The following is a 27,064-nucleotide window of genomic DNA, read 5'->3' on the forward strand; positions in this document are numbered from 1 at the left end:
GGCTATCTAATCGAATTTCTACAGGAGCCGAAGGCTCCAACATTCGTCTACACCACCCCGTCTTCCACCCTCCGAGAGGAGGTGAGGACTTTGCTCGAGAAGAAGGCCATAGAACCCGTTCCACCAGACCAAGTCCGGATGGGGTTCTACTCCCGCTATTTTACCGTTCCCAAGCGGGATGGGGGCCTGCGGCCCATAATGGACCTTCGGGGACTCAACGACTTTATACCACACCAAAAGTTTCGTATGACGTCCCTGTCCAACATACTTCCTCTGCTAAACCCTGGAGACTGGATGGCTACATTGGACCTCCAGGATGCTTATTTTCATATAAGCATCCATCCAGCTCACAGAAAATTTCTAAGGTTCGCCATTGGGACTTCGCATTTCCAATACCGTGCGCTTCCCTTTGGATTGTCAACAGCCCCAAGGGTGTTCACAAAGACTATGGTAGTGGTGGCGGCTCACCTCAGATTGCAGGGCATAGCAATATACCCGTACATCGACGATTGGCTTCTGGTGGCCGGATCCGAACTCGACCTCCTGAAGCATATCTCCACCACCCTGAACCTCCTCCAACAGTTGGGGTTACGAGTGAATATGAAGAAGTCCTTCCTCCATCCATCCCAAAGGATCCAATTCATTGGGGCGATTTTGGACACGCAACAGTGCAAGGCGTTTCTGCCGGAGAAAAGAGCGAAGGACATTATGGACTTAATACACATCTTCCAGTCAAGCCAAACTGTAACTGCACTCCAGATTCTGCGATTGCTGGGACTAATGGCAGCCACTACGGCGGTGCTGACGTTCACAAGGCTGCACATGAGAAGTCTTCAGTTGTGGTTCCTGAGACGATTCCGTTGTGGGATAGACCCTCCACTACGCAGGTTTTCCATTCCACAGGAGATCCTGGCGTCTCTGACGTGGTGGTGTCACAAGCAAAACTTGCTTCAAGGGGCACCGTTCCACAGGCCGCAGCCGACAGTGACTCTGACCTCAGACGCATCCCTATGGGGATGGGGGGCACATGTCAACGGTCTTTGTGTGGGCAGCAGATGGCCCAGGGACCACCTGCAATATCATATCAACTTCCTAGAACTTCTGGCGATTCATCACGCTATCCTCTCCTTCAGGCCACTGCTGGCAAACCGAACTGTAGCAATACTGACAGACAACACCACGGCGCTGGCCTATATAAACAGGCAGGGCGGCACGGTGTCTCGCAAGTTGTGTTTTCTAGCATTGCAGGTATGGCAGATTTGCATGGAGATGAACACTTACCTCTTCGCAGTTCATCTCCCGGGCGAGCAAAATGTATGTGCGGACTTCCTCAGCAGGGGAGGAGCGTCCCTGCACGAGTGGGAATTGAACTGGACCTTCCTACAGCCGGTCTTCCAGGAGTGGGGGACTCCGGAGATAGACGTCTTCGCCACTCGGGACAACAGAAAGTGCGAGAACTTTTGTTGCCGGGGAGGGAAAGATCCCTTGTCGCTGGGGGACGGTCTTCTGCTTTGCTGGTACCGCCTCCACCTCTATCTGTTTCCCCCGATCCCGCTCATCACACGGGTGGTGCAGAAACTATACTCAGAGCGTCCGAGGGGCATCCTGATCACCCCCTGGTGGCCCAGGCAACACTGGTTCGCCCCTGTGCTACAGTTGTCCAAGGGCAGGTTTCACCACTTCCCAGGGGAGCCGGACCTACTTTCCTCCCAGCAGGGCAGGATAGTTCACCACGACATCCCGCATATGAAATTGACGGCATGGAAGCTCGGCTGAGCGAGCTGTCAGAGAGGGTGCAACACGTCATCCTTAATTGTAGGAAGGAGTCAACGAGGAAGTCCTATGCCTACAAATGGACTCAATTCGTTAAATTTGCCTCTCAAAGGGGCAGTGACGCAAGGAGGGCGGGCCTTCCTAGCATCCTTGACTTTTTGGTCTCCCTGTTAGACAGGGGACTGACAGTCTCTTCCATCAGAGTGTACTTGGCGGCCATCTCAGCCAATCATGAGCAGGTTGAGGGCCGGTCGGTGTTCACTCACCCTACCACTTAGAGTTTCTTGAAGGGGCTGGTGCGGCTGTACCCCTCTGTCAGGGCTCCTTTGCCTTCCTGGGACCTACCCGGGGTTTTGGAGGGTCTCATGGGAAAACCCTTTGAGCCTATGGCCACGTGCTCCCTGCAGCTTCTTTCATGGAAAGCGGCTTTCCTGGTGGCCATTACCTCAGCACGTCGGGTGGGAGAACTGGCAGCTTTGCGATGTGACCACCCTTATCTGCAGTTCAGCACGGAAGGGGTACGTTTGCGACCAGATGTGACCTTCCTACCGAAGGTAGTGTCTGCCTTTCATTTAAACAAAGAGATTTACTTGCCGGTCTATTTCCCGAACCCTACTTCGGCTTCGGAAAGACGTTTTCACGCTCTTGACGTGAAGCGTGCACTCTCCTTTTATTTGCATAGGATCAGACCTGTGCGCAAGGACTCCAGGCTCTTCGTCTCGTATGCCTCGGCCTCTATGGGGCAGAGAATCTCCTCACAGAGACTATCCAAGTGGTTGACAGAGACAATTAAGCTGTGCTACATGCTACGTAAGCGGCCTCTGCCAGGGCCTATCAGAGCTCACTCCACTAGGGCAATGGCTACCTCAGCTGCGTTCATGAAAGGGGTGCCTTTGCCAGACATTTGCAAAGCAGCTACTTGGTCCTCCCCGCATACGTTCATCAAACACTATGCGCTGGACCTTCAGTGGAGACAGAGTTCGTCGGTGGGCAGTGCAGTTCTGCAGTCGCTCGCCTATTGACGGACCACGCAACCCTCCTCCAGGTATGTGGTGAGCTTGCTATTCTCCCATTGGTGTGATGCACAGAGACCACGAAGAAGATAAACAGGTTTCCTACCTGTAACTGATGATCTTCGAGTGGTCATCTGTGCAGTCACACTACCCGCCCACCTTCCCCACTGCTGCGGGTCCGTCTAGGGCTCCTGCAGCGGTCAGAAGGAACTGGCGGGATGTCCGCTCCTGCCCCGTTGGGCATGCGCAGGGGAGGGGTGCCTGCGCATGCGCACCGGGGAGGGGGCGCGGAAATCCGCGGCTTTGAAGTTACCGATCGTGATTGGCGCCGGCGCCTCTCCCATTGGTGTGACTGCACAGATGACCACTCGAAGATCATCAGTTACAGGTAGGAAACCTGTTTATCTTTAGCCTCCAGCTCACACATTTTTGTCTTCGTCAGGAAGGAGAACCCCAGAACGCAATAATTTATGCAGTAGCTCACCACTTTAATGCCAGTAGCTCACAAAATAGAATTTTTGCTCACAAGATTCTGCAGCTTAGCGGGAACTTTGGTTGGGACATTCCTGGAAATTTGGGAGTTGAAGTCTGAGAAGGGCAGAGTTTGGGGCGGGAACCCCGTAAAGTTGCTCGGTCACCCCGAGCCACCAGCAGAAGGTGGGGGTGGGGTAGAATTGCTCGATGGAGATTGAGACATTTGTGGAGATTTGGAGATTGAGTTTAGGAAGGAAGAAGAGTTGGATCTATACCCTTCCTTTCACTCGAAGTCTCAGAGCAGCTTACCACCCCCTTCCCTTCCTCTCCCCACAACAGACGCCCTGTGAGGCAGGTGGGGCTGAGAGAGCTCTGACAGAAACTGCTCTTGAGAGGAACAGCTCTGTTAGAACTTGTGACTGACCCAAAGTCACCCAGCTGGCTGCACGTGGGAAGGAGTGGGGAATCAAACCCAGTTCTCCAGATTAGAGGTCGTTGCTCTTAACCACGACACCAAACTGGCTCTCAGAGACAGGGAACTCAGTGGAGTACAGCGCTACGAAGATTTGGGGATGGAGCCTGGGAAGGACAGTGGAGTACAGTGCCATGGAGCCCACCCTCAAAGCAGCCATTTTCTCCAGTGAAGCTGATCTCTGTAGTTGGGGGGGGGGTGAGCTGTAATTCCAGGGCCCATCTGTGGGCTGGCAAGCCTAGTTTGCACCCCACGTATCTTAAGAATCAGGCGTTTCACATTTGAATGGTGGTTCCTAGAAATACCAGTGTGCGTTTGCAATAAAAAAGGCCAACGCCATGCTGGGAATTATTAGGAAGGGAATTGAAAACAAATCAGCCAGTATCATAATGCCCCTGTATAAATCGATGGTGCGGTCTCATTTGGAGTACTGTGTGCAGTTCTGGTCGCCGCACCTCAAAAAGGATATTATAGCATTGGAGAAAGTCCAGAAAAGGGCAACTAGGATGATTAAAGGGCTGGAACACTTTCCCTATGAAGAAAGGTTGAAACGCTTGGGACTCTTTAGCTTGGAGAAACGTCGACTGCGGGGTGACATGATAGAGGTTTACAAGATAATGCATGGGATGGAGAAAGTAGAGAAAGAAGTACTTTTCTCCCTTTCTCACAATACAAGAATTCGTGGGCATTCGAAGAAATTGCTGAGCAGACAGGTTAAAACGGATAAAAGGAAGTACTTCTTCACCCAAAGGGTGATTAACATGTGGAATTCACTGCCACAGGAGGTGGTGGCGGCCACAAGCATAGCCAGCTTCAAGAGGGGTTTAGATAAAAATATGGAGCAGAGGTCCATCGGTGGCTATTAGCCACAGTGTGTGTGTATGTATAAAATTTTTTGCCACTGTGTGACACGGAGTGTTGGACTGGATGGGCCGTTGGCCTGATCCAACATGGCTTCTCTTATGTTCCTATGTTACCAGTCTTAAACTGTAATTATTCAGCTGGCTCATGGTTTCATGTAGATCGAGGTAATCTTAAATACTGGCATCATTCATGTGGGGCACCATTTACGTTGTCATCCTTAGGATGTGTCATGGAATTATGAAAAGCTGCTCCGTGGTGGTCATAGAAACCGTGCTAGGCCTTGAGGGGAGCATGCATGTGGTGGTGGTGGGGTACAGCTGCAGCCCTTCGAGCTCTCCCATCATGCAGTTCTGTGTTTGCTTCTCTCTTCAGGTCCTGACCGGACCCCATTATTACACTTGGGGAGATCACGGCGGGATCCTCATGGCGGTAACGCAGGGCTCAGAGACAGATCAGCTGAAGTAAGTTCCTGTGGGAGAAACAGCTGACGAATTTTACCCTGGGCAGGGTGCAGCAAAATAGCAAATAATCAGTCATCAGATGACTTACTCTAAGCCAGACAGGGAGTTTGTGAGAGAAAGGAATCCTGAGATGCATTAGCTGCAGGCTTCATTGACAGGGAATTTGAGGCTCTGAGAAATTATTTGACTCCTCCCTTCCCCCAAACCGCAGAGCTTCGGGAGACGGTAGAGGGAGTGTCTGGAATTCCATTGTGGTGTGCTGCAAGAGGAATTCCTTGTAGCTGTTACCCTTGTTCAAAGAAGCAATCTGATTTGCAGCTGTGATCCAAAGTAAAGTGTCATACGGAGAGCTCTGAAGTCTATTTGCGTCCTCTCTAGGAATCTACACGTAACAGGAAGAGGCTAAGGTGGCCAGACGTGCATAACATAAGAGCCACATGAAAAAAAGGCAGATGTTTGAAAGCTGCAAGACATGAACATCAGATGTTTGAGGGCAGGCAGAGGGAGGGAGGAAGGAAGGAGGGAAAGCAGATAGATGGGGAGTGGGGAAAGGTGGAAAGAAAGCTACTTTACCTTTGGATCGCAACTCCACACTGGTGGAACCAACTACCGGATGAAGTGTGGGCCCTGCGGGGTCTTGATCAATTCCGCAGGGCCTGCAAGACTACCCTTTTCCAAATGGCCTTCACTTAATGTAGATTTGGTCTACTATATCCGGCCGTTGTAAACTACTGAGGAGAACATCTAGAATATAGCACTGTGAATGTTAGTTTTAATTCTAATTTTATGGTTTTAATTAGTAAATTATATATATCGTTTTGAGATAATGTTTTTATATTGTAATTTGTAATTCTTATATGTTGTGAGCTGCCCTGAGCCTGCTTCAGCGGGGAGGGCGGGATATAAATAAAATATATTCTCCTCCTCCTCTTCCTCTTCCTCTTCTTCCTCTTCTTCCTCTTCCTCTTCTTCCTCTTCTTCTTCTTCCTCCTCTTCTTCCTCTTCCTCTTCTTCCTCTTCTTCTTCCTCTTCTTCCTCTTCTTCCTCTTCTTCCTCTTCCTCTTCTTCCTCTTCTTCCTCCTCTTCTTCCTCTTCTTCCTCCTCTTCCTCTTCCTCTTCTTCCTCCTCTTCCTCTTCTTCCTCCTCTTCCTCTTCTTCCTCCTCTTCCTCTTCCTCTTCTTCCTCCTCTTCCTTTTCCTCTTCTTCCTCCTCTTCCTCTTCCTCCTCTTCCTCTTCCTCCTCTTCCTCCTCTTCTTCCTCTTCTTCCTCTTCTTCCTCTTCTTCCTCTTCCTCTTCCTCTTCTTCTTCTTCTTCTTCTTCCTCTTCTTCTTCTTCTTCTTCCAGCTGCTGGTTGGCTTGGAGAAGTTATTTAAAGAGACAAATGCCTTCTCCAAGCTAGCCAATGGGCAGAGGGGGCTTCGAGAGGCACACAATATGTGTGTGAGAGCCACATGTGGTTCCCCAGCCACAGTTTGGCCACCCCTGGGCTAAGTTCTGGTTTGCAAATGCCTAGTCGTTACAACACCCGGGGAAGGTCTTGATGCCACAAGTAGAACTTCTGTTTTTCCTCTCGTCGCCTCAGACTTGGCTTTTCACACATTTGCCTGCCAATCACCGAGTGGGCAGAACTTGATGCTCGTGTGTGTGGGAGCCAGTCTTCCAGGGAAGCCGTTTTGAGATTTCACTGAAACAGGGAAAGCAGATACTTTTCAAGCCTCAGAGGCCATGCCCTTGATACATTCAGGGGTAATAAGTGAAATAGTGCTGCTTTTAGGACTATGGGCTGTGATTGTTTTGGGTATCCTTTATGACCTATAACTATGGTGATCTTGTGTGTGTGGTATGCAGAGCTTTTTTTTGTAACAAGAACTCCTTTGCATATTAGGCTACACTCCCCTGATGTAGCCAATCCTCCAAGAGCTTACAGAAGGCTCTGTACTAAGTAAGAGCCTTGCAAGCTCTTGGAGGATTGGCTCCATCAGGGGTGTGTGGCCTAATACGCAAAAGAGCTCCTGCTACAAAAACAGCCCTGGTTCTCAGTGTGAGTTAAGGAGGCATCACGGCTCTGTTGTAGGAAGAGCCCTGTAAGCTCTTGGAGGATTGGCTACATCAGGGGTGTGTGGCCTAATACGCAAAAGAGCTCCTGCTACAAAAACAGCCCTGGTTCTCAGTGTGAGTTAAGGAGGCATCACGGCTCTGTTGTAAGAAGAGCCCTGTAAGCTCTTGGAGGATTGGCTCCATCAGGGGTGTGTGGCCTAATACGCAAAAGAGCTCCTGCTACAAAAACAGCCCTGGTTCTCAGTGTGAGTTAAGGAGGCATCACGGCTCTGTTGTAAGAAGAGCCCTGTAAGCTCTTGGAGGATTGGCTCCATCAGGGGTGTGTGGCCTAATACGCAAAAGAGCTCCTGCTACAAAAACAGCCCTGGTTCTCAGTGTGAGTTAAGGAGGCATCACGGCTCTGTTGTAAGAAGAGCCCTGTAAGCTCTTGGAGGATTGGCTCCATCAGGGGTGTGTGGCCTAATACGCAAAAGAGCTCCTGCTACAAAAACAGCCCTGGTTCTCAGTGTGAGTTAAGGAGGCATCACGGCTCTGTTGTAAGAAGAGCCCTGTAAGCTCTTGGAGGATTGGCTATATCAGGGGTGTGTGGCCTAATATGCAAAGGAGTTCCTGCTGCAACAAAAGCCCTGGTGGTATGTGCCGTCAACTTGTTTCCGATTCTTGGCAACCCTATGAATTAAATGCCCCCCAAATACATCCACTTGTTAACAGCCTTGGTCAGGTCTTGCAAAGGGTCTTGCTCAGGTCTTGCAAAGCCTCATGACTTCCTTGATGGAGTCAATCCGTCTCATGTTGGGGCTTCCTCTTTTTCTGCTTCTTTCAACTTTCCTCTAGCGTTATCCTCTTTTCCAGTGAGCCTTGTCTTCTCAGAATGGGACCAAAGTATGATAGCCTCAGTTTAGTTATTTTAGCTTCTAGGGGGAGTTCAGACTTGACTAGATCTAGAACCCACTGATTTGTCTTTTTGGCGCTCCATGATATATGTAAAAGTCTCCTCCAACACCACATTTCAAAGCAATCTAGAAGAAGATGACCATAGATTTATACCCTGCTCTTCTCCCTGAATCAGTGTCAGAGCGGCTTACAATCTCCTTTATCTTCTTCCCCCACAACAGAGACACCCTGTGAGGTAGGTGGGGCTGAGAGAGCTCTCACAGAAGCTGCCCTTTCAAGGACGAGAGCTATAGCTGACCCCAGGCCATTCCAGGAGCTGTAAGTGGAGAAGTGGGGAATCAAACCTGATTCTCTCAGACAAGAGTCCGCACACTTGACCGTTACACCAAACAGGGTCTTTCTGTCTGCTTTCTTCGTTGTTCCAATTTCACAGCCATACATAGAAATGGGGAAGACTGTGGCATGAATTCTCTTGATCTTGGTTGCCAGTGACACATCCTTACTATTAAGAATCTTCTTTAGCTCCTTCATGGCTGCCCTTCCCAATCTCTGTCTCTCCTCCTGATTTCTTAGTTGCCGTCTTCCTTTTGGTTGACGATCAAAGCGATCTCACGAGCACAGAATGAACAAGTAACCCTTTTTAATAGAGGTACTTATGTCGTAAAGAAGGGAACGTGAACTTACAGCAATTGCATGCTTCAGACCAGGGGTGGCCAAACTGTGGCTCTTTCACACATATTGTGTGGCTCTCAAAGCCAACACCACCCTACTGGTCGGCTTAGAGAAGGCATTTCTCTCTTTAAATCACTTCTCCAAACTAAGCCAGCTGGTGACTTGGAGAATTCATTTAAAGTTAAAGTTGCTTTCCTTCCTCCTTTCCCTCCCCATCTATTTCCTTCCTTCTTTCTTTTCCTTCTGTGAGAGCTCTCTCAGCCCCACCTCCCTCACAGGGTGTCTCTGTTGTGGGGGAAGTAGATAAAGGAGCTTGTAAGCCGCTCTGACACTGATTCAGGGAGGAGAGCCAGTTTGGTATAGTGGTTAAGCGTGCGGACTCTTATCTGGGAGAACTGGGTTTGATTCCCCACTCCTCCACATGCAGCTGCTGGAATGGCCTTGGGTCAGCCAGAGCTCTCTTATCTGGAAGAGCTGGGTTTGATTCCCCACTCCTCCACTTGTACCTGCTGGAATGGCCTTGGGTCAGCCATAGCTCTAGCAGAGGTTGTCCTTGAAAGGGCAGCTGCTGTGAGAGCCCTCTCCAGCCCCACCCACCTCACAGGGTGTCTGTTGTGGGGGAGGAAGGTAAAGGAGATTGTGAGCCGCTCTGAGACTCTTCACAGTGGAAGGCGGGATATAAATCCAATATATTCTTCTTCTCCCTCCCTCCCTGTCTTGTGGCTCTCAAACATCTGACATTTATTCTATGTGGCTCTTACATTAAGCAAGTTTGGCCACCCCTGCTCCAGACGTTTCCCCTTTTTGTGGCAAACCAAACTCTGTCGGTGACTGAACCACAAAAGAAGCGTTTGTGTCTTCCCCGCAAACCGTGATTCCAAGTCCCGTCCTGGTTCGGAGCGAAGAGAGCAGACCGTGACTCATGATTCAGGCATACGATAAAGTTCTGATTTTGCTCCCCATGGGGAAGTCTTTGACTACCGAGCCACATATGAGGGAAGAGTGAAGGGAGAGGCGGCTCCCCCCCCCAAAGGACCCCCAACACCGGTTCATGCGACAGCTGATGGTTTGCCGTTGTGTCTGAAGCATGCTGGTGTGTGGAGGAACCGATGAGCTGGGTAGAGAGATTGGAGACTGAAAGGTTAAGGAGGGTGAGCATGGTTTGGGAAAGTCTAGTCACAGCTAACTCACGGCAATCTTTTGTGTGGTTTTTAAGGCAAGAGGTAAGCAGAGGTGGTTTGCCATTCCTTGCCTCTGTGTCGTGACCCTGGGCATCCTTGGTGGTCTCCCATCCAAATACTAACCAGAGCCAAACCTGCTTAGCAGGAGACTGGACTAACCTGGGTCATCCAGGCCAGGGCTGCATGAGCTTCATGAGGACAACTGTGCCTCCCTTCCTAAGTGAACATAAGACATGAGAGAATCCAGCGGCCCATCAGTCACACAGTGGCCAAAAACCCAAGTGCCATCTGGAGGTCCACCGGTGGGGCCAAAACTCCAGAATCCATCCCACCGTTGCCCCTCAGGAATACAGAGCATCAGTGCCATAGTGTTCCATCTATACTAGGGGTGGCCAAACTGTGGCTCGGGGGCCACACGTGGCTCTTTCTTACATATTTTGTGGCTCTTGAAGCCCCCGCTGCCGCATTGGCTGGCTTGCAGAAGGCATTTGTCTCTTGAAATCCCTTCTCCAAGCCAAGCCAGCTCGGAGAACACATTTAAAGTTTCTTTCTTTCCCTCACTCTCTCCGCTCTGTAGCTCCTGTGCGATTGAGCAAGCCTGGCAAAGTGAGCTGTGATGCAGAAGAGAGCAAGTGAGAGAGAGAAAGAAGCAGACTCGCTAACGGGCCTGATAGGTGTTTCCCCATATTGGGACTGAGCGAGAGAGAAGTTAACTTTGGTAGCCTGCTTTACGTGCCTGGCAGGTAGATAGCCCTGAACATAAGACAATCTCGTTTAAAAAAAAAAAAAAATTAAACACAAAAATTAAACACCAGCACAGAGAAGCTATTGAGATTTACAAACACCAGCACAATTTTAACAGAAAGGAAGAAGGCATTTTCATCCACCAATCTTGGTACCCAGCTCTGCAAAACACCCTACAGACTATAAATTGCAGAAAGTCTCAGAACAACCAGCAAATTCCACAGAACAATCAGCACAGTCAACAACCATCTTCCTTATCTTCAAACCCCTTCCAACCCTCCCAGCAATTAACACAGAACAATGGTCACATTCAACAGCCAGTTTCCTTATCACTACCCTTCCAGGAAGCCCCACCAAACAATGGGCACATCCACAAAACAATTGCCCTTTCATCACCCCCCCCCCAGCCTACAAATAGCTGCTCTCCAGCAGCCCTGGCCCCACTCAATGCACAGCAGCCAAGAAGGTCTGAGCGCCTGCTCCGGCTGCAACGCCACTGAGGATGTTCTCCGCAGCTGAGAACGAAACGTCTGGAAGGAAAACTTTCTCCAGTAGAACACGGCACTTGATCCCGAAAGATCCTACAAACCCTAAACTCAAAAGGCTCTTTCTTCCGTTACTGTACATAACTAGTTTGTGGTTTTAAAATGCCCCCCTTCTTTTTTTTGACAGCACTTGTGTAAGAAGACCCTCCCTAGTTTTCCTGTCAGGTCACGGTGCCTTCTTTTCCCCTCCAGATACAGCACAAACGAAGGGGAGACCTGGAAGACGTTTACCTTCTCGGAGAAGCCGGTCTTTGTTTACGGCCTGCTGACGGAGCCCGGGGAGAAAAGCACCATTTTCACCATCTTCGGCTCTTACAAAGAGAACGGACACAGCTGGATCATCCTGCAGATCAACACCACTGAAGTGCTGGGTGAGGGAGACGTGCAGCTCATTGGGGCTTTGTGCAGGCCGATGCGTCTCTGTGCAAGGCAGGAGCTCAGTGAAGGTGGTGAGGGGGCTGGAAACCAAGTCTTGTGAGGAAAGGCTGAAGGAACTGGGTTATGTTTAGCTTGGAGATGGCTGAGAGGTAATATGATCACCATCCAGTACTTGAAGGGCTGTCGTATAGAACAGGGGTGGCCAACGGTAGCTCTCCAGATGTTTTTTTTTTGCCTCCAACTCCCATCAGCCCCAGCTATTGGCCATGCTGGCTGGGGCTGATGGGAGTTGTAGGCAAAAAACATCTGGAGAGCTACCGTTGGCCACCCCTGATATAGAAGAAAAAGAAGATGATGATACTGGATTTATATCCCACCCTCCACCCTGAATTTCAGAGTCTCAGAGCGGCCTACAATCTCCTTTATCTTCTTCCCCCACAACAGACACCCTGTGCGGTAGGTGAGAGCTCTCACGGAAGCTGCCCTTTCAAGGACAACTCTGTGACAGCTGAGACCACCCAAGGCCATTCCGGCAGTTCCATGTGGAGGAGTGGGGAATCGAGCCCAGTTCTTGCAGAGAAGAGTCCATGCACTTAACCACTACACCAGACTGGCTCTCAATATAGAGGATGGTGCAGAATTGTTTTCTATTGCCTCAGAAGATCGGACCAGAACCAACAGGTTGAAATTAAATCAAAAGAGTTCCTGGCTCAGCATTAGGAAGAACTTCCTGACAGAGCGGTTCTTCAGTGGAACAGGCTCCCTTGGGACGGGTTGGGCTCTTCTTCTGTGAAGGTTTTTAAACAGAGGCTAGATGGCCATCTGACAGCAGTGCTGATCCTGTGAATGTAGGGGGAGGTTTTTGTGAATTTCCTGCATGGTGCAGAGGGTTGAATGAGATGACCCTAGAAGTCCCTTCCTTCCAGCTCTACATTTCTAATTAAAAGTCGTGTGTAAAAAGATGTGTTTGGCCTGGTGTCAAGAAGACAGGAAAGTAGGCGTCAGGTGAGCCTGAAGGAGGGCATTCCAAGGGCCAGGTGCCACTACATAAAAGACCCTGTCTCTAATCACCATCTGCCTCGCTTCAAAGGGGCGCAGAGTGTAGGGCTTGTGAGGCCGATCCAAACCAGCAGACTGGACAATATGGGAGAATATTGGAATGGTAAGGAACAGAAGTGGAATTCTAGCAGGAGCTCCTTTGCATATTAGGCCACACCCCCTGATGTACCCAATCCTCCAGGTTCTTTCAAAAAAAGAACCTTGTAATCTCTTGGAGGATTGACTACATCAAGGGGGTGTGGCCTAATATGCAAAGGAGCTTTTGCTAGAATTCCACCCCTGATAAGGAATATTGGAAAGATGAGGTGGATGGGCACAGAGGATAGCACTTTTCCTCCCTCTATGCAGATAACTGACTGCTGGCTTGATGTGGGCTGAGGGTTAATGGCTGAGGATTTGTCCTTTCCCACTTCCTTTCTCTCCTCCCAAAATTCTTGCAACCAACTTACGTGCCACCCATTTGGGGGACGGGGAGGTGGATTTCCCACTGCTGCAGGCCTTCCCCGGGAATGCTTTATAGTCGAATCTCGCCCTTTATGCCTGCCTCAGAGTAAAATGAAAGAGGCCGTTAAGCACGGCAGAAGAACATAATTTATCCAGAATATAGAACTGCGGCCTCCCGGCCATTTGCTTACGAAGCAGAATGGCTCTGTTTAAGTGAGATTCTGGAAGCGCTGCTGTCGCCGCTTTGCGGAACAGTTTGCTTCCTTCTGTCACGTGGCCTCCTTTGCTCTGCTGGGCTGTGTGTGCCATTAATCTCAAGAGATAATAGCTCTGCAGTACATCGGACAGGTTAACTCGTAACCGGGTTCCTGCTGAGAGGTGGCATTCAAGCCCACATATATGAACCTATGAAGCTGCCTTATACTGAATCGGACCCTGGGTCCATCGAAGTCAGTATTGTCTACTCAGACTGGCAGCAGCTCTCCAAGGTCTCAAGCTGAGGTTTTTCATGCCTATTTGCCTGGACCCTTTTTAGTTGGAGATGCCGGGGATTGAACCTGGGACCTTCTGCTTACGAGGCAGATGCTTTACCACTGAGCCACCGTCCCTCCCACGGTGTTGGAAGGATGAGTCTCAGCAGCCGAGCCACTGCAAGGGGTTGGCGCTGTTGGGCAGTTCCCATAGCTTTGGGGGGGGGGGGCTGCCACAATACAGTGATAGCTGCCTTCTCTATCTCTGGATCTCTTGTGCACTCTGTTTCCCTCTGCCTCTTTCTCTGTAGGTAGATCCAAGTGGGCAGCCGTGTTGGTCTGAAGCAATAGAACAAAATAGGAGTCGATTGCACCTTTAAGATAAACTTAGTTTTATTCGGAATGTAAGCTTTCGTTTGCATGCACACTTCTTCCTCGTCTGAAGAAGTGTGCATGCACATGAAAGCTTACGTTCTGAATAAAATTAAGTTGGTTTTAAAGGTGCAGTTGACTCCTATTTTGTTCTCTCTTTCTCTGTTTCTCTCTCCCTCTTTCTGTATCTTTTGCTCTCTCTGCTTCACTGTCTCTTGTTTCTCTCTCTGTTTTTGTCTCTCTCTCTCTGTGTATCTCTGTCTGTCTCTCGTTGTTCCTCTGTCTGTCTCTGTCTGTCTGTCTGAGAGCCAGTTTGGTATAGTGGTGAAGTGCGTGGACTCTTACCTGGGAGAACTGCCTTTGATTCCCCACTCCCTCACATGCAGCTGCTGGAATGGCCTTGGGTCAGCCATAGCTCTGGCAGAGGTTGTCCTTGAAAGGGCAGCTGCTGTGAGAGCCCTCTCAGCCGCACCCACCTCACAGGGTGTCTGTTGTGGGGGGAGAAGATATAGGAGATTGTAAGCCGCTCTGAGTCTCTGATTCAGAGAGAAGGGCGGGGTATAAATCTGCAATTCTTCTTCTTCTTCCTCTGGATCTCTGTAGTCGCATTGGGACTCTTGGAAGGATAGGCCTTGCCCATCTATCTCTTCTGTCTTCCTTGGCGGGCACATGGCCTTTCTCCCCTCTGTCAGCTAGCTGATGACTCGACTGCTGCGGGCTTCCAGAATCTTCCCTCTGGACCTCCCGATCCCACATTCCGTCCCCCTCTAACATCACACACAAAATTCCCCAATTAGAAAAAAATAACGCTGTTTCTGTCCCCCAGTGGCAGTTGGCTCAGCTCCCAGGGTGACCTGCACTGCCAGGACGTTGTATCCCTAGCATTCTCTCCCCCCCACTCCATTTCATTGGTTGTGATGAGATGGGAGGCAGTTGTCGCTTGCAGGGCAGGCCCCCGTTCTCTGTTTCCTTGCTTGCCCATGCAAGGATGGACGGCTGTGAGGAGCAGCAGTGAACAGCCAGAAGGGGAGGGACCGGAGAAGCAAACGGCAGCTGCTCCTCCTAATTGCAGCATCTGCTTGCTCACCTGGGCCAGCGTGTGAGAGGCATTCGTAACCAGGAGCAATCACCAACCGTCAGCTGGCCCTGCTGCCTTTACTCGAGTCACAGCTGGGCTTGGGAGGTCTTGCTGACGGCCACCAAAGTCTGCAACCCTCTCTGCTCAAAAGTGGGGCTGGGGTACCAGGACTGTGGCTAAGGGAGGGCCTTACAAGCGTGGTTTAGAAGACTGAATCCAGGATGAAGGGTCATCCCAAGCCCAGTCTCTGCGTCAAAGGATCCAACCAATAAGATTGAAATTGGGATGCTGAAAAGCAATGGAAATCGGGGATGCTGAAAAGCGGCGAGCAGAAGGCCAGGCGGGTTGTCAAGGCAGCCGAAAGTCTGGGAAGGAGGGTGGTTGGGAGACCCAAGCAATGAAGGTGATTAGTAGAGCCACCTCCAGACACACAGCTCAGGCTAGAATCTGGCTGTCATACGTGAGCCTCCGTGGCGTATAGAATCATAGAGTTGGAAGGGACCTCTAGGGTCATCTAATCCAACCCCCTGCACAATGCAGGGAATTCACAAACACCTCCCCCTAAATTCACAGGATCTTCATTGCTGTCAGATGGCCATCTAGCCTATGTTTGAAAAACTCCAAGGAAGGAGAGCCCACCGCCTCCCGAGGAAGCCTGTTCCACTGAGGAACTGCTCTAACGGTCAGGAAGTTCTTCCTAATGTTGAGCCGGAAACTCTTTTGATTTAATTTCAACCCATTGAAATCAAATGGTCCTACCTTCTGGGGCCACAGAAAACAATTGCACACCATCCTCTAGATGACAGCCCTTCAAGTACTTGAAGATGGTGATCATATCACTTCTCAGCTGCCTCCTCTCCAGCCTAAACATCCCCAGCTCCTTCAGCCTTTCCTCATAGGACTTGGTCTCCAGACCCCTCACCACCTTCTTCGCTCTCCTCTGGACCCGTTTCAGCTTTTCTATATCCTTCTTAAAATGTGGTGCCCAAAACTGAACACAAGACTTCTTGAACACAAAACTGAACACAATCCTTCTTAAAATGTGGTGCCCCAAACTGAACACAGTTGAGGTCTTACCAGAGCAGAGTAAAGCAATACCGTCACTTCACGTGATCTGGACACTATACTTCTGTTGATACAGTCCAAAATTGCATTTGCCTTCTTAGCCACCGCATCACACTGTTGACTCATGTTCAGCGTCTGGTCTTTATGACTTCGGTGCCTCTGCTGCTAGGCTGCCATGGCCTCCCACTAGACACAGGGGTGTTGAACTCGTTTGTTATGAGGGCCAGAATTAACATAAATGAGATTTGGCCAGGTCAGGCCACGTGTGTAATAGAATGTAATGCCAGTTAGCAGAGTTCTAAGCTTTATAAAGGGCGCAAACACAGTTAATGTTTTTTTTAAAAAATAAAATAAAACACGTGTAAAGCATTCGCACTCTTGCAATATTGTGGTCAGCAGGGGTGGGATCCTAGCAGGAGCTCCTTTGCATATTAGGACCCCCCCCCCCCGATGTAGCCAATCCTCCTAGAGCTTACAAAGCTGTTTTTTTGTAAGCTGTTGGATTGGCTACATGAGGGGTGTGTGGCCTAATATGCAAAGGAGCTCCTGCTAGGATCCCACCCCTGGTGGTCAGTATCAAAGCAAGCTATCCCTCCCTACCCCCTTCCACCCCAAGAGAGGAGCCTCAGCCAATGAAGAAAATAGAGGTTTTGCTCTGTAGCTCCTGTGCGATTGAGAACTCCTGGCAAAGCAAGCTGTGATGCGGAAGGAAGCAAGAGAGAGGGAGGAGGAAGCAGACTTGCTTGCGGGCCTGATAGGAGCCCTCCGGGGGCCTGATTTGGCCCACGGGCCACACATTTTTTGTTTTAACAATTTATAAATAAAACATGGTTACAATATTTAATTGTCTTTTTCTATACTAACCCACATGATATTTCCGCCCCCCCTCCCTCCAATATTTGACTTCCCCGAAGTTATAAATTTAAGCTCAATTATAAAGGTACCACTAATCTATCAAAGTTCAATACTTTTCTTTTCTCATTAATACTAAAAAATTGTCCAATGTCTTTTTACGTTCCACTCTTTCTCCATATATCCTTTAAATTTCTTCCACTCCTTTTTGAATAAATCTAAGTCATAGTCTCTTAAAGTTTTAGTTAATTTGTCCATCTCACTCCACGATAAAACTTTCACAATCCAATCCCATTTCTCTACCCACGGGCCACACATTTGACACCCCTGTACTATAGTATTGCTCACTGCCTCTCTGAGCTACAGTGGGAGATAAAAAATACTGCATTGTTGCCGGTATTGCTGCAAAGTGTAATTCTAGGAACCACCAGAAACTATTCCTAGAATTACCCTTTGTTACTTCCAAGTTGTACCTGGAAGTGACATCAGCGATGTTGCCAAGGTTGCGCCCACCTCACCATGTTCCCACCCCCAGCGCTCCTGCCAGGCTCGGCCTCGCAATCCTCTCTCCTGCCTTTGACCCCCTTTTCAATATTCCCTCCTGTTTATCATGCAGGTGTCCCGTGCACTGAAAACGATTACAAATCGTGGTCCCCCTCGGACGAGCGAGGCAACGAGTGTCTCCTGGGACGTAAGACAGTCTTCAAAAGGCGAACCTCCCACGCCACGTGCTTTAACGGGGAAGATTTTGACAGGCCGGTTGTGGTCTCCAACTGCTCTTGCACCAGAGAGGACTTTGAGTGGTAAGTGCGTCACGTGCCCCGTTAAGGTCTCCTGTTAAGGTGATCGCGGGTGACTAAGGGCACAGAATGTAAGCATCCTTCCAATTTATGGAAGCTTCTCTGCTCGCTTGCTCGGATAGCCGAGGGAAAAGGAACATTGGATTGGAAACATTCCATTTGTTACCAGCATGGGGGATCCAATCATGCTGAGAGCCACTACAAATAAAAGCTTTAAGAGAACATAAGAGAGCCCATGTTGGATCAGGCCAATGGCACATTCAGTCCACCGCTCTGTCACACAGTGGCCAAAAACAAAAAAAAAACCCAGGCGCCATCAGGAGATCCATCAGTGAGGCCTGGACACTAGAAGCCCTCCCACTGTGCGCCCCCAAGAATACAGAGCATCACTGCCCCAGACAGAGACGACTGCAGATTTATTCCCCACCCTTCTCTCTGAATCAGAGACCCAGCACGACTTACAATCTCCTATATCTTCTCCCCCCATAACAGGCACCCTGTGAGGTGAGTGGGGCTGAGAGGACTCTCACAGCAGCTGCCCTTTCAAAGGGAACTCCTGCGAGAGCTATGGCTGACCCAAGGCCATTCCAGCAGGGGGAGAAGTGGGGAATCAAACCTGGTTCTTCCAGATAAGAGTCTGCACACTTAACCACTGCACCAAACTGGTTCAATTTGGCAGCACATATACTAAAATTGGCTGACAGAGATTCCCAACAACACGCTATGGCTAATAGCCGCTGATGGACCTCTGCTCCATATGCTTATCCAATCCCCTCTTGAAGCTGTCTATGCTTTCTGTTGTTTATCTTTTTTAGTATTTGTGTGTGTGTGTGCACGCACGCATGCACACATGGCTGGAAGCCATGGCGACTTCTGACAATCCCTGCCGGGCATGGAGGACATTAGAGAAGTGGCTTGATACAGCCTGCCTCTGCCTCCAGGTCATGGTATTCCAAAGAAGTCTTGGAATACCAGGGTTGACTCTGCTTAGCTTCTGAGATCTGACGAGATCAGGTGATCCTAGGCTATCCAGGTCAGGGCGAAAAGCTTTCTGTTGTTGTAGGGGTTAGACGTTGGAGTAAGACTGGCGCGAGGCCCTGGTTCAAATCCATGCTTGGCCGCAGAGCTCGCTGGAGGACCCTGGGTTTGTCATGCTTTTTTGGCCTGCGACCTACTCCACAGAACCTGTGTGGATGAAGCAGGGAGAACTTTTGAAGGAAAGGCAGGATAGACATTTGAGACAAGTGGACCTTTTGCCATCACTTTTTCTTTCGGTAGAACAAAGATGGCTTCCCGCTGCAGTGCTGGCTACAGGCCTGCGTGCTGTTAGCAGTGCATGGCTTCCATTGAAAAGGTGGGCGTAGCCTCATAACCGGGCGAATATAAAAAAATAGCATTAGTATTGAGCTTTGTTTTTTATCCAGATGTTTTTATCCAACCCTACAGGGTTGCTACAAGTCTGCTATGATTTGTTAGCATAAGGAAATAAAGAAAAGAAGACAGAAGGGTGCGACTTAGCAAGGATTGCGCTGTTAGTCTCTTCGCCACCCTTGCTTTTCGGTTTGCATCACAGGTTGGGCTGCATTGCTTTACTTTCTTTGATGGTTGCGTCTGGTTTACAAGTATCCCTTTTATGGGGTCAAACCGTTGGTTCGTTTAGCTTATCATTGTCTATTCTGACTGGCAGCAGCTCTCGATGGTCCCTGGTGCCTGCGATTCTTTAATGGGAGAGATGCAGGAGGTGAGCTGGAAATCTTGCACACAAAGCCACATCTTTATCATGGAGCCATAAATTCTTGTGATCCGTGTATCCCTGGGGCTGAGTAATTTGTTAATGCGCGGATGACTTGTCAGGGATGCTGTAGGCTGATCCTGCATTGAGCAGGGGGTTGGGCTCGATGACCTGTATGGCCCCTTCCACTTCCGTGATTCTATGAGAAGGGTGGCCAATCTGTGGCTCGGGAGCCACATGTGACTCTTTCGCATTTACTGCGTGGTTCTTGAAGCCTCCATTGTCCCACTGACTGGCTTGGAGAAGGTATTTGTCTCTTTAAATCACTTCTCCAAGCCAAACCAGCTGGCATTTAAAGTTAAAGTTGCTTTCCTTCCACTTTTTCCTATCCATCTATTTCCTTCCTCCCTCCCTCCGACATCTGATGTTTATTCTGTGTGACTATTACGTTAAACAAGTTTGGCCGCCCTTGTTCTGTGATAACTCCAGTTTGGGGGAAATACATATTTCGTCCTGCAGAATGAATTTTGGCAGCCAGATTTTGAAGACTGGGATTTTGTGATATATTCTGCTTCCCCAGCTCCCTTCCCAGTGATATTTTGCTCCCCTCTATGAGAGTGCTGCGAAATCCACTCCAATATGAAATGTATTTATATTCATTCCAACTGTTTTAGTTCTGCTTTTCCCAAAAATTTCCAGAGGTGTTGTACAATCCAGGCTCAATAGCACGATAGCGTTGAAACCAACATGCAATTCTGATGGAATGGATTTCAGGCTTTCACAGGGTTTATTGCATAATAAAAATAGTTTATTACAGTTCTAGGCAGCTTTTGGGGTTTGCTTTGGCCCTCCGTATTTTAGCTTTTTTAAAAAAAAAACCCTCTGCAATTCATTAGAAAGGATAGGGGTTACTTGTCTTGTGGAAAGAACATAACACCCGAGTAGCACGTAAATTACAATGTTGGTACTCAGAGGAGTTCACTGGAAGAAACCCTATTAAAGCAGACAGCAATTTTGCAGATACGGAACACAGCAATTGAGGTACAGCCAGTGGCTGGGATTCTCTGGAGATACTGTGTTTTCCGCCCAGTGTTCTAGCTGTCTTAGCAAATATATTTTTCTACCCTGTCTCTAAGAAGTGCAAAACAACACATGATCTTCTCTTTCATAACAATTCTGAGAGGTAGGTTTGGGGGGGTGGGGCAGAGAGTATTGGCCCAGCAAGGCCCTTGTGGGGTGGGGCAGAGAGTAAAGGCCCAGCAAGCTTCCATGTTCCCTCTAGCCGTGGAGTTTTGTGAGCAAAAATTCTGCTTTGTGAGCGCCTGTATAAATCAGGGCTCTTTTTCTAGCAGGAATTCCTCTGTATGTTAGGCCACGCCCCCTGATGTATCCTGTCCTTCTGGAGCTTCCAAGTAGGCTCTGTAAGAAGACCCCCGTAAGCTCTTGGAGGATTGGCCACATCAGGGGGCGTGGCCTAATATGCAGAGGAGCTCCTGCTACACAAAGAGGCCCGTTGTAAATTAGTTTGCTCTGGGGCCATTTTCCTTGCGCTAAGACGAAAGGTGTGAGCCAGAGGCTGAAAAACTGTGAGGTAACTCCCTCTGCTTAGAGGGAATGTTGGTCAGACCATGTCTCCATGATCACAGGCCAAAACTCCGTTGCCTCACATCGGCTGAGCCGTTTCACGTATAATGCAGAGAGTGGTGCAGCAGCGAAGGCCAATCATTACTCATGAAACTGCCTTGCGTTGAATCAGATCAGTGGTCCGCCGTGGTCAATACCACCTACTCAAAGGGTCCCCAATGTTTTTGAACCTCTGGAATTCTGGCCCAGCATGCTGAGCACAGCCACAACATGGGGGTCACAAAAAGACGACGACTGCAATTTTATATCCCCACCCTTCTCTCTAAATCAGAGACTCTGAGCGGCTTACAATCTCCTGTATCTTCTCCCCCCACAACAGACACCCTGTGAGGTGGGTGGGGCTTGAGAGGGCTGAGATAAGAGTCCGGACACTTAACCACTACACCAGACTGGCTCTCCCCACAAAGTAGCTGCTGCAGCTTACCTTCAGTCACAGAATGAAGATCCTTGTGCTGCGGTGGCAGATGCTGCCAAAGCAACTTCTGTAAAAATATCCCCTAGCCCGGGGATGGCCAAACTTGCTTCACGTAAGAGCCACGTAGAATAAATGTCAAATGTTTGAGAGCCACAAGACATGAATGTCAGATGTTTGAGAGCTGGAAGGGAGGCAGGTGGGAGAGGTAGAAGTAGAAAGAAAGCAACTTAACTTAAATGCATTCTCCAAGCTGCTGGCTGGCTTGGCTTGGAGAAGTGATATAAAGAGATAAATGCCTTCACCAAGCTGGCTGATGAGGCAGCGGGGGCTTCGAGAGCCACAGTTTGGCCACCCTTTGGCCTAGCCCATCAAATCTCCAATGGCCAGTTGGAAGTCTTGTTTGTCAAGAGCCCCTCCTGGACTTTCTAGAAATACTTGGGCACCAGGAAAGGAGCCAATAGGTGCTATGGCACTCAGGGGGCAGCATGCTGGGGATTCCTAGCCCACGCAGACTGGCAGCAGCTCTCCAGGATCTCAGGTAAAGGTGATCCATTTACTCCATTACTTGCTTCTCTTAAATGGAGATGCTCAGGACTGAACCTGGAACCTTCTGCATGCCAAGCAGATGCTCTGTCAAAGAGCCACAGAATAAAATTTCTGCAGGAAACAGATTTGGCTCAAGGGACCACTAGTTGGAAGTCCCTTCTGTAACTAACTTAGATCTTGTGTGCTGTGAATGACTTGAATTCTGTTTATTGATGCAGTTATTTAAACATTTGCACTTTTGCGACGCCGTGTTTTAACTCCTTTGCGGTTAGAAACGGCTTTTGAAGAAAAAAAAACCCCAACAGTTGTTGTAAATAACATTTCATCCTCCTGATTCTTTTCTCTCTCCCTTTCTGGTCAGTGATTTTGGTTTCAAGCTGAGTGATGATTTGTCATCGGAAGTTTGTGTGCCGGATCCTGAATTCGCTGGCAAGCTGTCATCTCCCCCTGCGCCGTGTCCCGTTGGCTCATCTTACAGGAAGACAAGAGGGTAAGGAACCACGCATGGACGTGAGGGTCATGGGTTGAGGTTGGACGCAAAATAGTTTGAGGCAGGCAGCGAAGGAGGAACTGGGCCAGCAGTCCCTGCCCTTTTTTGAATCTCTGGGCAGCTGAGGAATTTTGAGATGGGGTGGAGACAGATCTGGCGCATCTATTAGGCAACATTCAGCAGTTGCCGGGGGCGTGTTGTTTCTGGGCACTGAGGGGTTGGAGGAACTCTTCCAGGCCCTCAGCGCCCAAAAACAATGTGGTACGGCTTGATGATGTCACGTGATGAAGTCATCATGCGCCATTGTTTCTGGGCATTGAGGGGTCTGAAGAAATCTCCTGGTCCCTCAGCGCCCAGAAACAATGGTGTATGATGACGTCTCCATTTGACGTCATCATGCTGCCTGCACGCGATAAGGTTATTTTGGGGGGTGGGGTTGGGCATACTTCGGGATTCTGCCTTGGGCAGCAGAACCCCACATGCCGGCCCTGGGTGTAGCGCACCACCACATAATGGCTGCCACAAGAGGTGGAGCCCAACCCAAAATGGCTGCAGGATTGGATCCCAGTGGAATACCTCCCATCTCACACCTTCTGGAAAGAAGGCAAGCTTGACATAGAACCACACACTGACTAAGGAAAGCCCAGATGCTTATCAGCCCTGATCCTCCAGGAGAAACTACTTTAAGTGAGGGCAGAAAGATACTGCGGTTGTGACTTAGGGCTCATAGAAACTGTGACACACGTTTTAGTTGAATGTCCGTGGAATAAGGGAGAAATAAACCAATCCACTTCACTTACATGCTAGGTAAACAAGCCTCCCCTAGGTCTTTTAATTACTAAATTTTAACGGATCCTAGACTAACAAATACCATTTGTTTAGCTATATTCCTTGCTCAGGCCATGAATTATCTTCTCTAACTAGTAATAAGGCCCATTGTGGGGAGAAATACAATGGGTGCTAGAAATTTGCTATGGATGAGTTTCATGGCCGGGGGTGGGTGGAGTGGGGCTACTTGCCCTTTCTGGCTTGAATTCTTCCTTTCTTCCTTTTATTCTTAGCTGGGATAGATCGATGCCACTCAAGATTTGTAGATCAGGTGACGGAGAGGAAGGAAGGAAGGAAGGCTCTGCCGTACAGTGCTCCGCCCCCGCTTTCTCAAAAGCTTGGTGGGTGCCAAGGGAAGTACCGGTGGATGCCATGTTGCCCATGGGCATCGTCTTGGGAAACCCTCAACTATGCACTGTGAGGTTTTCCAGTCAAGTCTTTGTGTCATAACACTAATTCTGGGACTGGAGGGGCGCATTTGTAAGGATGAACTTGTAGGCAGGGGGAAGCTTAAATCCTCACCTACTAATTCCTCTCTAGAGATGTGCCAGCTCCACCAGTCATGTATTCCTGCAGATGTGGGTTTCCAAACGCACGTTTGCCCTGTGCATGTAGTGGTAATGCGGTGTGTTGTAATGCACAACCAAGGAGTGCTCAACCAGCACAAAGGATCCCCATGTGCTCAGCCTGTGACTGCACAGTGTGAGACTCTTGCCTTGGGATTGCAAACAAACTATACGGAAGTGCTCTCTGTGTGGGATTTTAATTCTATTTTTTTTATATACACATTACGATAAAATGGAACCGTTCCCAGAACAGTTTGTCTTACGCAGAAGGTGGGCAGTAGATTAGATTTTTGCAAAAATACCTTTTTATTTATTTCTGGTAGTTATCGCAAGATATCTGGAGACGTCTGCTCAGGGGGAGATGTGGAGGCCCGTCTGGAAGGGGAACTGGTGCCTTGTCCTTTAGCAGGTAAATGGGAGGAGGAATATAGCAGTGAAAGGGGTGAGAAAGTCTCCCCCATAGCTCCGGTTTCTTGCCTCAGTTTCCCGCTTTCTTTTCTAGACTGTGGTACACTCTTCTATGTTGTCCCTTCACCTAGGATCTAATCATTAACTCCACCCCCCCCCCCCCGAAAAAAAATTATCAGTGTCTGTGCTGAACGAGGTTCCCCCTGTACAGTTTTAGTTCCAGAGCGGTAGTCATGTTAGTTTTGTTATAGCTGACTCAAAAAGATGCCTCATGGCTAAAGACTAATGGATGAATTGAACATAAGAACATAAGAGAAGCCATGTTGGATCAGGCCAATGGCCCCTCCAGTCCAACACTCTGCGTCACATAAGAACATAAGAGAAGCCATGTTGGATCGGGCCAGTGGCCCATCCTGTCCAACACCCTGTGTCACACAGTGGCCAAAAACAACCAAGTGCCATCAGGAGGTCCACCAGTGGGGCTAAAAGCCCCTCCACAAATTGAAGCATGAGTTTCACAGGCTGAAGTTCCACATCTTTGGATTAATGAAGTATATTTTCAGTCAGTGTGTATACATGTTCAGGCACGAAAGGGAAATATAAATCTTGGTTTCAAAGGCAGAGAAATGCAAGAGGCTGTGGCCTATGATATTTCTGTGCAAGGCTGAATTATATTCCTGATGAGCCCAGCGGTCATTCACAGCAGCCATGACAACACCCTATATCAGGAGTGGCCAAACTTGCTTAACATATAAGAGCCACATAGAAAAAAGCCAGAAGTTTGAGAGCCGCAAGACGTGAATGTCAGATGTTGGAGGGAGGGAGGGGTGGAAAGAAAGCAACTTTAACTTTGAATGCATTCTCCAAGCCCCCAGCCGGCTTGGCTTGGAAAAGTGATTTAAAGAGAGAAATGCTTTATCCAAGCTGGCCAACGGGGTGGTGGGGGCTTCTAGAGCCACACAATATGTGTGAAAGAGCCACATGTCCTAGATTGGGTGTGCTGAGCGCCATCAGGTTGCTTCCATGTTATGCTGACCCTACGAATGAATGGCCTCCAAGACGCCCAATCGTTAACAGTCTTGCTCACGTATTACAAACTCAGAGCCCTCGCGGCTTCCTTGACGGAGTCCATCCATCTCGTGTCGGGTCTTCCTCTTTCCCGCTGCCTTCAGCTTTTCCTAGCGTGATCATCTTTTCTAGTGACTCTTGTCTTTTCACCATGTAACCCAAGTACAGTTTATTCCAAGGGTGTCAAGCTCATTTGTTATGAGGACCAGATCTGACATAAATGAGACTTTGTTGGGGTGGACCATTTCAGGTTGGTACCTATTTAAGATTAGGTGGCAGAGATAGAAACTTTATAAAGGACACAGATAAACACAATTAAATTTTTTTTTAAAAAAAAAACCCCAACAACCTTAATGCATGTTTAAAATGTTAGCCCTTGTTGGTTTTAAAGGTGCTTTCTTTGTATTTCTCTAATGGAATCCAGAACACTGGGCAAAGGAAGCTCTGGCTCTTTCCTTCTTCCCCAAGGGACTGGTGGGGGAGGAGCCTCAGCCAGTAGAAGGAAGTGAGGCTTGGCTCAGTAGCTCTGCTGTGTGATTGATAGAGCCTGGAAAAACAAGCTCTGTCTCCCCCCTCCCTTCCTCCCCAAGGGAGAACCTCAGCCAATGGAGAAAATAGAGGCTTTGCTCTGTAGCTCCTGTACAATTGAGCAAGCCTTGCAAAGCAAGCTGTGATGCAGAAGGAAGCAAGAAAGAGGGAGAAGGAAGTAGATGGCAACCAGTTGCTCAGGGGCCTGATAGAAGCCCTCCGAGGGCCTGATTCAGCCCCTGGGCCACATGTTTGAAACCCCTGGTTTAGTCATTCTAGCTTCTAGGGAGAGTTCAGGTTTGAATTGATCTAGAACCTACTTAGTTGTCTTTTTGGCGTTTCATGGTAAAGCTCTTCCCCAATACCACATTTCAAAGGAGTCAGTTTTCTTCCTGTCAGCTTAATTTAATGCCTATGATACAATGGGAAACCGTTGTCTTTACTGAGGCCTGATGAGCTAGAGTCAAGCTTTTTGGCGAGCAGCCCAGGTTGGCTACTTTGCCTTTCTCTCTGGGCCAGCGAACTCCAGCCACGAGGCTGTTAAGCAGGTGGTTTAAAATGTTCCTTCAACCCCCCTTTCCCTATGTCTGTAGAGGAGAACGAATTCATTCTCTACGCCACCCGGTATTCCATCCACCGTTACGACCTGTCTTCCGGGATCAGTGAAAAGATGCCTCTCAACGGACTGCGAGGGGCGGTGGCCCTGGATTTCGATTACGACCACAATTGTCTGTACTGGGCGGATGTCACGCTTGATATCATCCAGGTGAGTCGTCCTTCAGGGCTTCCAAAGTGCCTTGTGACCCGTGCCGGCCCTAGGGCGCATGGCTCCACAGGCAAGCTCCCTGCCCGGTGCCCCCCTGTCGCCCTCCCTCCGCAGCACTGTGCTCCGTCATCCTCCCCACTTGCCACGATAAGGCTGGGTCCTGTCGGCTTCAAGAGAGCCGACATCTGCGCGTTTTTTGAAGCGAGCGCTGAAGGAGGCTTCTCTTTCCTCGACAAGGATGGGTCCTATCGGCTTCAAGAGAGCCGAAATCTGCGCGTTTTTTGAAGCGAGCGCTGAAGGAGGCTTCTCTTCCCTCCTTTCCGGAACCGGAAGTGAGTGGGAGTGAAGCTTCAAAAAACACGCAGATGTCGGCTGCCTCGAAGCTGGAAGGATCCAGTCTCATC

At 49.2% G+C, this 27,064-nt stretch overlaps 1 protein-coding gene and 1 non-coding gene across 2 annotated transcripts in view; one reads left to right on the top strand and one right to left on the bottom strand.

The window, feature by feature from the left end:
- SORL1 (sortilin related receptor 1) overlaps positions 1 to 27,064 on the top strand; it is a 194,927-nt gene that overhangs the window by 78,929 nt on the left and 88,934 nt on the right. The window contains 6 exon segments of the mRNA XM_060251466.1: positions 4,969 to 5,057; positions 11,344 to 11,522; positions 17,486 to 17,672; positions 22,368 to 22,496; positions 24,214 to 24,299; positions 26,488 to 26,660. Of these exon segments, the coding sequence (XP_060107449.1) occupies positions 4,969 to 5,057; positions 11,344 to 11,522; positions 17,486 to 17,672; positions 22,368 to 22,496; positions 24,214 to 24,299; positions 26,488 to 26,660 (843 nt within the window).
- Positions 13,569 to 13,635, bottom strand: TRNAT-CGU (transfer RNA threonine (anticodon CGU)). Its single transcript has one exon. It is a non-coding gene; the product is annotated as a tRNA-Thr (tRNA).

The sequence above is a fragment of the Heteronotia binoei genome, chromosome 12 (assembly GCF_032191835.1).
Source record: "Heteronotia binoei isolate CCM8104 ecotype False Entrance Well chromosome 12, APGP_CSIRO_Hbin_v1, whole genome shotgun sequence".
Lineage (NCBI taxonomy): Eukaryota > Metazoa > Chordata > Lepidosauria > Squamata > Gekkonidae > Heteronotia > Heteronotia binoei.